Source organism: Pseudopodoces humilis, chromosome 1 (assembly GCF_049639895.1).
Source record: "Pseudopodoces humilis isolate 2021_Gansu_Grassland_sample_001 chromosome 1, ASM4963989v1, whole genome shotgun sequence".
Lineage (NCBI taxonomy): Eukaryota > Metazoa > Chordata > Aves > Passeriformes > Paridae > Pseudopodoces > Pseudopodoces humilis.
Genome location: NC_142200.1, coordinates 94,926,244 through 94,938,208, shown reverse-complemented (window position 1 = coordinate 94,938,208; position 11,965 = coordinate 94,926,244). Strand labels below are relative to the sequence as shown.

The 11,965-nt window shown below is 40.9% G+C and overlaps 1 protein-coding gene across 2 annotated transcripts in view; it reads left to right on the top strand.

Annotated features, from left to right (window-relative positions):
• The first annotated feature begins 3,863 nt into the window (after nt 1-3,863).
• RECK (reversion inducing cysteine rich protein with kazal motifs) overlaps nt 3,864-11,965 on the top strand; it is a 46,076-nt gene continuing 37,974 nt past the window's right edge. Inside the window, exons 1-3 of one of the 2 annotated variants that reach the window (XM_014254571.2) lie at nt 3,864-3,964; nt 6,208-6,266; nt 10,120-10,194. In XM_014254571.2, coding sequence (XP_014110046.1) covers nt 3,892-3,964; nt 6,208-6,266; nt 10,120-10,194 — 207 coding nt within the window. In that variant the 5' untranslated portion in view covers nt 3,864-3,891. Of the gene's footprint in view, nt 3,965-6,207; nt 6,267-6,455; nt 6,546-10,119; nt 10,195-11,965 lie in introns of those variants that run through there. The other variant, XM_014254572.2, reaches the window with a different exon arrangement.

The following is an 11,965-nucleotide window of genomic DNA, read 5'->3' as shown; positions in this document are numbered from 1 at the left end:
CCTATGGCAAGATTTTATGAACACTAATATGTACCACATGTTCAACTTGCTCAAAATTAATTGCAGACATTGTATTTGGCATTAATGTAGGGCTTTCATTTGCTTTAATTTCACATCTGTGTTGCTTTATATACAGCATTCTTTATCAGCATAAATGCACACTGCTTCTGATGTGTGTAATAGCACTCACCGAACTCACCTTTTGTATTAACATTTTTCCTTTTAATAAAAAATCTAGTTTTCTGGGTTAAAAAAAAAAAAAGTAATTTGAAAATAATCTTTCTTATTCATATTAGTTATTTGGAAAGTCAGGTGGAAAATGCTGGCTCAGATTTAACAGAGAAAATATAAAATCCTTAAGCTTTGCCTGAACAAGAAGGTTTGCCTGTTTAAGAAAAAAATCTCTGAAAGAGGCTTTGTTGTGGAAATCCATGCTTAGCCCGAAGAAACAGGCAACATCCTCACTTACTAGCTAGCAGCTTGTTAGGGAGAGCCCCAGGACTGGTCCCACAGTTCCTCTCAGTTTGCCCTGAGGCAGCTGCAATGCTCTGCCTTGGTTCCAACCTGGAGATGAAACCGAACAAGCCCCAGCACAGGAAAACGATTCAACTCACTCTAGGAATCTGGCACTGGCTTATCATGCAGGTATCTAGTTGCTGATACACAGATTAGGCAAATTAATGCTAATAAGGATAAGTTCACAGGTGTTGTAAGCAACTTTCCAATTGCAAAGTGCAGATATCCTGAGAATTGCAGCAAAGCAACACTGCACATCTCAAATGAGATACAAGGTGTAACTTTCAAATATAGGACACTCTTTTCAGTCCACAAAGTACTCTGCTGAAACACACAGAGATTTGCCACATTGACAATTTGGATTTGAGAAAAATGTGGCATCATTTTACTTTCTGAGGGGACCCTGATCATGACAGATCTCTTTCAGTAGAATGTGGTAGAATGTGTTTTTGGACCAGTAACAGTGTCTATAGTCACTATAGACAGTGACTATATTAGATTCTTTGCCTATTGCTAAGGGAGACTTCAACATAAATTATGGAGTAACATTCAGCAATTTTTAGGCTAAGAAGGCAGGATCAGATGCTACTCAGCACAAAATATAATGAACTAATTATTCAAGGTAATACAAAAAGTGTAGCTGAATGAGCAGACATTATTATATTCTAGGCAACAGGAAATACAGCATACAGGATAAAATATTCCTTAGCAGTTGACAGGAGCAGCAAAAAACAACACAGCTCTTGAAGAACAATTTCTGTCTTACCACCAGACTTTGAAATTATGCTGTCAGCATATTTGTAGCAAACTGCTTTACACTGAGGCATTTAATGATTTCAAGTGCCAGAATTTCACTTCTCATTCTTAAATACTGGGTAGGAATCAATTTCAAATGGATGCTGCTTTGAAAAGGCCAATACACATGGTTTAACTAGAAAACAGTAGCCTGCAGATTCAGCATCTGGACATCAGTCTTTGTTTTATAGAACAATTAGTTTAAACTTCATACCACCCTTACAGAAAGCCAAATTTTAGAAGCTTATATTATTTCAAGGTTCAGTTTGCTGCTTTAAAGTGAAGGAAATATTTTCAGTGGTCTCAAATATTTCATCTGGAACTGAAGAGGTGACTTAGAGTGACAATGAACGACCTTTGAATTGTCAGACCTACCCGCATTGTTTCCCTGCCTGTTTGCTCGGGGGACAAATTACTGCTGCTAATGGCTTGGCACATAAGTTGCACCCAGGGGAAGTGGGATGTACAGCAGTTCAGCCTCATTCAAAATCAAGCCAGATTAAACCACTCAGCATTACTGGGAAAAATGCATCTGAACTGTTCAGGTACCTGGTATTTTCAGAGAAACTAAACCAGCCCACAAATTCGGTTTATTTTCCTTTGGGATCTGCTGCCGCCTCGTGGGCTCGCCGTGAATTTTAAGTCCCAAGAAAAAAATTAGAAGAAATTAACTTTGAATTGTGGGGGGAAAGCCCAGCTATTTAACTGACTTATAACCTCACTTACATAGCAGCATCATTTCTGGTCCAGTGTGAAAATTGTTTTGTGTAATTTAACATCTTTAACAATTGATCTATTGTAAAGGTTACAGTTGAGACTTTTCACTTTCTTGAATTCACAATGATAGCAATAAAAGACTTTAAATTAGAATACAATTAAATGTACTGTTATTTTTTACGGCTTTGGTCAACAAAGAAGTAATGCACTTTAATCACTCTATACTGGTGGAAAGAGAGAGAGGAAACTTTTCAACTTACTGTTCTCCTGTATTGCCTTGGTTTGTTTTTTGATTTCTGTTTTGGACCATTTATAACTTGATACTGGAATTAAAGGGTTTCGACAGATTCTTCAGGCTATAAAAGACCACACAGTCATTAACAACTTGGTAGCTTGTCTTTGGAGAAGGAGGTTGCTGGGATATTAGATTGGAAAAAGGAAAAACAGTTTGTGGGACACTGAATTCCATAGGTTCTTAAAATTTTTCCTGTTTTACTATTGACAGAAAATCTGATAGTGGGATGCTAAGGTGCTCATCCAAAAAGCCTGGATGCTGATCCATCCACCTTGGAACAACCAAGGCAAAATGGTCACATGGCCAGTGTGAAATGAGCAGTAACTTAAATTCATTTTAACTCCATGGGACAGCTTACATTTCAATTTCCTTTAATTCTTACAAAAAAATAAAAAAAAAAAAAGGGGGGGAATTTGATTGATTGATTTCTACAGCTTGATTTCTACATGGAAAGTAAACTGCAGTGGTGGCCCTCCTGTACAGAAGTTTTTTCAGACTCTTTAACTATACACCCTGTGGGCTGAATCTGACACTGATGATGGATCAGCATCAATGTGTAGCCACGACAGCCTCCTCACCTCTGTCCTCCCAGCCCAGGGGTCATTCCCCTTCATTAGCCCATGCTTGGGGCCAGTGAGGCCACTTCTCCCTCGCAGTCACTGGATACACAAAGTAATTTCAAGCAGAAAACATCGCTATAAAGTTGTCTTGCAGCCATAGAAAACAGAATGGTTTGGGTTGGAAAGGACCTTAGAGATCATCTAGTTCCAAACTCCCTGCCTAGGGCAGGGCCACCTTACACTAGACCAGGTTGCTGAGAGCCAACCTGGCCTTCAACACTGGCAGGGATGGGGCATCCACAGCTCCTCTGGGAAACTCTTCCAGTTATGCACCACCCTCTGAGTATAGAATTTCTACCGAATATCTAATCTAAATATTTCCTCTTTCAGTTAAAAACTATCCCCCCTTGTGCTGCCACTATTTGCCTGGGTAAGAAGACACTCTCCCTCCTCTTCGTAAGCCCCTCTTAAGTACTGTAAGGCTGCAACCAGTGCTCCAGAAGTGATACCTAGAATTATGTTAATAATTCAGATACCCTATATTAATAGAAATAAACTAATTCAACCGAGTCTGTGCCCCCTTCTCCTCTCCTTAGTCCTCTTTTCAGACCTGGCCGTTTTCCATGAGCCGGGGGGAAGGGAAGGCTGCGGGGTGCCTGCGGCCCTGGCAGCACAGAACAGGCGCCCGCGGGCGGGCCCGGTACCGGGCCGAGGATGAGGAAGAGGATGAGGAAGATGAGGATGAGGATGAGGAGGAAACGGGCCCGGAACACTCAGCACCCGCTGGAATGTCCGCGGCGGCCGGGCGGGGGCGTGGCCTGGCGCGGCGACTCAGCCAATGGGGCGTGGCCTGGCTGGGCGGCTGAGCCAATGGGAGCGGCGGGCGGCGGCGTGGGGCCGACGGGAGGGGGCGCTGCCGGCGGCAGGCCCCGCCCGTCCCTCCGTCCGCCCGTCCGTGCGGCGGGCGGGGGTCGCGGGGCGGGGTCGGCGCGGGTTCGAGACCCGGCCATGGCGGCGGCGGCCGCTCGGTGGCCCTGGGCCCTGCTGTGCCTGGCCCCGCTGTTGTGCCCCGCGGCGGCCGGTGAGTAGCGACCGCGGGGGAGGGAGTGGGGGGAGGTGGCTCCGCGGGTCCCTCTCTACAACATGGCGCAGGGGCGGCGTCGCCCGCGGGGATGCGGCGCCGCGGGGCTCTCCTGTCCGGCCGCCGTCGGGGCGGGATGCGGGAGCCGGGGTGAGGGGCGACGCCGCAGCGGCAGCGGCGCCGTCCCGGTGCCGGTCGGGGCCGGTGCCTGCGCCGGCTCCCCGGGGAGGGAGAGCGCCCGCCGCAATCCCGGCGGCCAGGAGCAGAGCCGGGCAGAGGCACTGCCGTAGCTCTCATTGCGGCCGGATCTCCGGCAGCGGGACGGGCACGGACCTCTTCGTCTGCCCCAGCGCGTCCCGTGGCTCGGGGCCGGGATGTGTGCCTTCGGCTGTCACGCTGCCTGCGGATGAATTCCCAGGATTGTGGCTTGAAATAGTCCAAAATGGGTAAAACCTGACACCTGGGTTGCCATATGCAGTGTCAGAACAGGCAGTGTGCTCCAGGGCTCGTATTCCTTGTTTTCAGTAGAAGAGTGGTATCGAACAAAGTAATTTTAAAATGTGAGGGCAAGACGTTTAATAACGAGAAGGATAGTGGTAAAATAGCTCCCTGCATTAAAGCTGTGATAGCAGATGTCTTGGTCATGTGTGCTCGCATTCCAGAATGCCAGTCATGTCCAGGTTTCCCAGAGGATAGATGCTCCATTCCTGGATGTGTCCGAACCGGGCTAGATGGGGCTCTAAGCAGTCTGGTCTAGTGGAAGGTGTCCCTCCCTGCCCGTGGCAGGGGGTTTGGAGCTAGATGATCTTTAAGGTCTCTTCCAACCCAAACGATTCGAGGAATCTATGTTTGTAACTTCCTGACAAGACCAAAAAAGAGTGGTGGAAAAAGAAGGCAGCTCGAAACAGATATTGGAAAACACCTTTTAATACATAGATGGCATTGTTGTCACAGGAATGGAAACCACAAAACATGTAATACTTTTAAGCAGAAGACTGCAGTCACCAAGGTATTTATGGGCATTTCACTGTTCGTCTATAGTTCTGCTTTCTGTTGAGGCTTAGTTTCAGGAGAGAGTCAGTAAAAATTAGTGGAATAAAATATGACACACTCTGGCTCAGCTTATCATTGATAAACCTACTAATATTGTAAGGAGTCAATGCCCAAGTTCCTTCTTGATGGTTCAGTCAAAATCTGTTTAGTAAGGTGTTGTGAAAAAGACTTCTTTTGTTGTTGTCCCGGTCTCATACATAGTTCAAATGCAGCTCAGCAGAAATCTGTAATGATAAAATTATCCTGTGTGTGGAAGTAAAAGCTTTGAAGGACAACTCTGTTTCCTAAAACACTGGTCCAAACACAGGAAAGTGATGAAAATGGATACTAAGGCACTGTTCAATTCATTTTATATTTGCGAAACTTAACCACGAATGAGCAAAATATTTGAATGGTAGGAGGTACAAAGCACAGCAGAGTATAATGCTAAAAATGCTGCTTTAAGCTTCTGTGTTTTGTGACTTCTCGGTGCTTCAGGTTGTTTTCTTTTGTTCTTTTTTCTTTCTTTTTTTTAACTCCTGATGTGCTCATATCTGTGTTTGCTCTGTGACTTCCATCCAGTAAGACAAATCCAGTCTTAATCATCCACCACTAGTGAAACAATTTACAGTTTATTTCCAAGGTTTTTAGAATTCAATGTTCAGTGAGCAGCTATGTGAAAAGAGGCCCCTGCTCTGATTTCCTTCGCCACCTGTTCCTAATTGATTCCTGCACTTTTCAGATTTTGTGAGATGATTCAATTTACAAAGGTGTATATTCTCTACAGAGATTTTTGGTGGAGTTTTTGTTTACTTTTTCATATTTATTCTTTTTTAAGTTTCCCCTGAGTTAATAAATTGCATTATCTCATGAAAGAATTTGCCATGTGCCAAGCTAGTGCAAGTTAAGTAGCAGATATGTGACTAGAGGCAGGAGGAGTGAGATCTCATTTTGGTGGCAGTGAGTGTTCAGGTGTGCCTGTGAGACTTCTTGTAAAGATCTTTGTTTTCAGAACAAAACTTTCTCTTGGTTTTTTTTTTTTGACCTTTTGGGAAGGAAAATTTCCCACGGTTATCTGTGGGCCAGAAAATTGTCCTGATGGAACGTCAAGTGTGTACTTGTGTTCAGAAGTGATGGTTAAATGTTTCAAATCTTTTAAATATTTTTAATTTAAATCTTTAAATATTTTACCTCCCCCTGCTTTTCCATAGGCTTGTCTTGTTGTTACCATGCAAAGGACAATTTAATGTGCCGTGATGTCTGTGAACAGGTAAGCTTGTTTTAAATTTAACTCCGTCAGAGTTGAAATTGTGCCTTTAGACAACGATGTAGCCACATTAAGTTTGTAAGCTAATGATCCTCTGTCTGGAGGCTATGTGAGAATTGTGAGATGTAATAGTATGGAAATGAGAACTTACGAGTTTTAAAACCATAGTTCTCTTTCCTTTTGTAGTGGAAAATGGGTTCTGCTGAAGTTGAGGAGAAATAGAAATACCAACCTGAGGCCACAATTTGGTCAAGAAGTGATAAGTACATTGGGAAATGAGAGGTGAAGGTATTTTACAGAATTTATGAATCTTATGTGTTTCTAAAGCACAGGGGAGTTCAAACTGAAGAACAAGGTGCTGGTATTCTTTCTTCCTTCCAGTTCTTGTTTATCCACTAACATCTCATTATGATAAATGGCTTTGTGAATGCAGCAAAAATCTGCTCACTTACTCTGTTCATAAGGCTGTTTGTCCTGAATTCAAGCTTGGAAAGTATTTTTTCCATAACTGTGTTTAGATTTATACCTGTGTAATTTGTACAGCTTTGTGTGTGTGTGTGTGTGTAGTTACATTTATTTGTCTGTGTAAGAATTTTACATCAGTAAAACTTACACAGATGTAGACACAATTTTTATATTTGCGTTCTTAGGTCATACCTGCCCTCTTTTCTTGTTTTCATTGCTTACTCTGGAGCTGTTCAAGCAATAAACCTGGTTATGATAAAGTTTATATCTGATTGTACTAACAAAACTTTCACTTTAAATTGCACTTTTCCCTCCCTGATATTTCTAGACAATACAACCAAATCTTCTTTCAGCTTTCATACTGTTAGGCCAAACAAGGAAAAGTCTTACAGTCTCTTTGCAATTCCTATAATAATTCTTGCAGCTCTTGCAACATAAGTTTATCTCTTTGAATACAAGCAAAACTATACATGGCATTATAAAAGAAAGCGTAACAGTCTTAAAAATTGTGTTTGAACTTGGATATAAGAGAAAGATAACCATTCCTGTATATTAAAAAAAAAAAAAAAAGTGAATAGCTGCATTGATACGGCATTTGGAATCATCTCTCCATTTCTTTCTTGTGTTTCATTGGTTTGAAGTTTCCAGCTTATCATGTGAATTCTTATTGGCTCTTCATAAAAGGCCTCCAGCTTTTTACTGTCAAATTCCATCCCAATTCTGCTATACTGGTTCTAATTATTACGTAATTTTCCGTGGGTTTTGCAAGATACTCTGATCTGGCCTCATCTGGATGATCTCTCTCCATTTGGATAATCAGCATTCCCAGAATCTTAGTGGTGAGAGGTCTAGAACAAGTCTGAAGGAGGACTGGTGCCCCTCAAAGTATTCTATAAGGAGCTAGCTTAGCTACCACACACCAGGCTGGTGTCATAATTTTCTGTGTGATCCTTTGGTATGGTTCACCAGGCTGACTGAAGGAGCTGTCTGCTATTATTTTACTGATTTTCATCTTCTGTAACTTAACTACTTTGTGCAGCTGACAGGAGGGAGAGGTTTCTTGCCCTTGTTTTTGGATATGCACTTGCAGATTGGATTTTGGGCCTTAGAGCAGATGAGGAGGAATGAGGTTTGTTGAGCCATCTTGGCCTAACCAACAGATTATAAATACCAGGAGAAACACTCCCTTCTGCAGGGCATGGAGGCACTCATCTGCAGATGAGGCTTTCTGGCTGAGGTATTTGGTTTTCAGGGACTCAGATCTAGGATGTTGGAGGAATCACAAGGGTTTTTTGATCTTCCGACTGTTACCCATTGTCTGCTCATCCATATGGACACCAGTGATAGTGTTGTGGGAGGCCTTGCATGGGAGCCCAGGGACTAGGGTGAAAGGCACAGGACACCTAGTGATGTTGCCCTGGATCCTGCCAGTTAAGGAAAAAGGCTTGATTAAGGGTGAGAAATTCTACTAACCAGTAAATCAGCTACTGTGAGACCTTTGAAAAAGAAAATGTGGATTACAGACTTGTTTGTCAACTAACATGATTCAAACACCTAATTATTTTGCATTCTTAGTAAGTATTCCTCCACTCTTAGCTTTAGTGTCATCTCCTTTTCATTATTAATTTGATTAAGCCTATCAGATACTGTAGCAAGGAATAATTTGGCCTCTCTTTAATTGACTTTTTTTCCCTAAATTTATTTCTGAGGAGTTCCACAGTGATAAGTTCCCTGGCAGCATTCATCTGTGTATCATTCCAGAGAACTCTGTCCATACCCTCTTCCAAGGATAAGGACAGTCCATCCCTGCTCCTTGGAAAACACCTTAATGTTCTAAGAATCTGATTCAGATAAACAGAGAAGTCATGAACAAGCTTTGGTGCAGAAAAGATATGGTGTAGAGAGTGTAGAAGCAGGGAAATGTTTTTCAAGAGGAATTTAGACCATTTGTCAAGCCAAGTAAGATTATATAGGGAAAGACAAAGCTCATCTGGAATTGAGACTCGTAGAGGATGTCAAGGCCAACAAGATATTATATGGTAGTAGTTAAAGACTGAAGAAGAAAAAATGTGAAGCTGTTGCTGAAGGCAGCATGTGATTTAGTGTCAATAAATCATTCCTGCCCGACCTGGATTGATAATAAGGCTGGATTTCTGGATGAGGGGAAAGGCGTGGATGTCATCTGTGTTGTCTGTAGCAAGTTTTTAAAAATTAATTCCCTCAATGTATTTGTATCCATTGAGGATCAGGTGAGTTTGAGGAATGGCCAGTTAGATGAATAAAAAAACAGTTGTAAAATCAGGCTGAGAGATAGAGGTTAGGGTCCTACTTTTCCTCTAGAAGTGGAATACCAAAGGGGTCTGCCCTGAGACCTGTCCTGTTTAATGTCTTTGTTAATGACCTGGACAGATGGAAAGAATAACAGATTGACACCATGGTCTGGTCTCATATTTGACCCTTCTTTGAGTATGAGGTTGGAATAAGTAATCTTCTAAGATCCCTTTCAACCTGCATTATTTTATTATTCTATGACCTCAGAGGAGTCAAAATTCTAATGCAGTTCTTTTTTTTCTCTCATTTCTGAAACAAGCACTGTTGTTCTCCTGATCTTCTTTCAATAAGTTTAGCACATTAGAATAGAACTGACATTATCATGTTGGAGTAGAAGAAATTTAGAATAGAACTGTAATGTACTTTTCCTTCTGAAATTCATCTGTTTCAGTTATATCCTGTCCAGTTTCATTTCACACATTAATAGGTCTGTTTCCATTCCCCTTGTTGAACAGTTTCTTATTTTAATTTAGAAGTAAAACTTTATTAGATGCTAAAGGAACAACATCCTCAACATCCTCAGTTGTATTCCATCCAGTCTAGCAAGCTCTTGGCTGTTCAGTTTACCTGTGGGTACTGTGCATTCCCTTGTTGTTTTTGACTCTCTCTTTAACTAGTCTTGGTTTTGTTCTACCTTGTTCCACAGAAATTACTTGTTTCAGGGGTTTTTTTGAAGTTTAATTGCTTAAAGTCATGTAATATGTGGCAGAAGGTTAGTTAAGTAAATTGAGTTGTACAGTATTTTGATATGTGCAGCAGAAATCCTCTAGTTAACATTGCCCTTCCACATTCAGTAGAAACTTTCTGATTGAAATATTTGAGGAGGAAATTCTCATTCTCTTCTAAACAGAAAAAATTGCTTCTCTGTAGAAAGTGAAATGTATTTTTAAAACTACAAATACATAAAAAGAAACCTTAGATTTTAATTCTGTACATACTGTTAGGCAAAGTTGTCAAAGAGTAGGTATTACAGAAACTAAAAACAGTGAAATCAATTGAAATAAGTATTTGATGTGCCATTACATTCTCTATGTTTTAAGGTGTGTTTTGTTTCTAACAGATTTTGTCTTCTAAGAGTGACTCCCGTTTGAAGCACTTACTGCAGCGAGCACCTGAATATTGTCCAGAATCAATGGTAAGGCTAGCTAGAAAAGCTCTTCAAATGAGACTTGAACTTCAAAGTAGGATTTTTTTTTTTTTTGTAAAGCCATCATAAATTATATTACTTGCAATAAGGTGGCATGTAGAAGCTATAAAATGCAATGAAAATCATATCTACGTTGTAAAAACCTGTACTGGGTGACTGTCACTTGGATGTTAATGGTAGTGACTTAAATTAGATCATACATTCCAACATGTATATGGCACAAAGCCATGAGGTCTTGGGCTAAGACAGGAAGGCCCTGATAGCTGCACCAAATTCTTTATGGCCTTATCTGAGAAAATGAAGTAATGCTTTTATTGGATAAGTAAGATTATGGTTTCCTGAAAGTTCTGTAGTGTCACTAAAGTTCTTTAGTTTCACTAAAAAAAGAGTGTAATCTGCTCCCTCTTCTAAGGATGATCTAATCAGGGAATAGATAAATATGGTCATTCAGATCGTAAATTTTTTAGAGTCTTATCGCTTGGCACCCTTTTGCAGTCAGAAAAGCCTGCTTTCTTCTGGTAATTTCTGTTACTTCTGAACAGTATCAGTACTGTTTGCAGCAAGCCTGAAGCACATGCTCAGCTCAAGTGGGCAATGAGTAGGAGTAGTAAATCTGGGAATAACATTTAATAAGCAACAAGATTGTGTTCCCTTATAGATCCTTTCCTTCAGTGTGTCAAAGTTGCTTCAGTTTTTTGTTTCTGTGAGTCAATAGCTGTGAGGTCTCAGAAAGTTAGAGACAGTTTCTAGTATGAGTAAAATCTGTCATGAAAACCTATTGAAGTGATGAATAGCATTTGGTTTGATACTGGTTTTCTTTATCTTTCATTCCCTGATAAGACAAGTAGAATCTTATCTGTATAGAAGTGCTTCTGATAAGACAGGATTGGAGATTATCTGAAAGGTGAAAAATGACCCGATGATTTTTATAACTATTTATAAATGACAAGTCAGCTGTCCAGTGTGGATCTTGAATTAGTATCACTGAACTGACAATATCTAGATATATAAAATAGTTAACTGTTCAGCTCAATACCATATTTGCTGTTCTCAGATATCTCTTCTGTTGTTGGACAGGTGTTCTGGTGCCGTTTCACAGATGAGCAGACAGGTTTAAATTTAATCAGACAGTCAATATTCTTGAGCACTGGTTACAGACATAGTGTTGTCCGTGTTCCTTCGAGAAATATGATAGAAAGGGTATTGACTGATATTAATTTAAAAAACAACTGTCAACACAAGAGGTGATTTTTTTCATGGACTCATAGATGCATTTAGGTTGGAAAAGGCCCTAAAGGTCATTGAGTCCAACCATTAGTCTCCTTATGAAATAAAGGAAGTCAACTGAACCAAAGGGATGGAACTCATAGAAGTAGCAGCTCTTTACCATCTTCTTTGGATCTTGCTTTCCCTCTTGTCCAAATAGAAAACTTCCACAGATAGAGGACAGTGTTAAATCATTAAATACATATCCATTGCAACTTTGGAAAGTCATCGATTCCTGTGATGATAGATAGATGTGTTATTGTGTGACAGTATGGTTTGCTGTGTCTGTGTGATTGAAACCCTTTATAAAATTTGTTTTCTGTGTGGTTATGTGTGTTTAAGGTATTTTTAAGCTGGTGGGAAGGAATGCCAGGGCAATAAGCTTCTCCACATGCCTTAGTCCTAGACAAATCTTGTTCTTTGTCTAAGTTGCAGTTTAGTTCTGTGAACACTGATAGAGTTGACTAGCTTGTGTATTCCAGGTAACTTCATT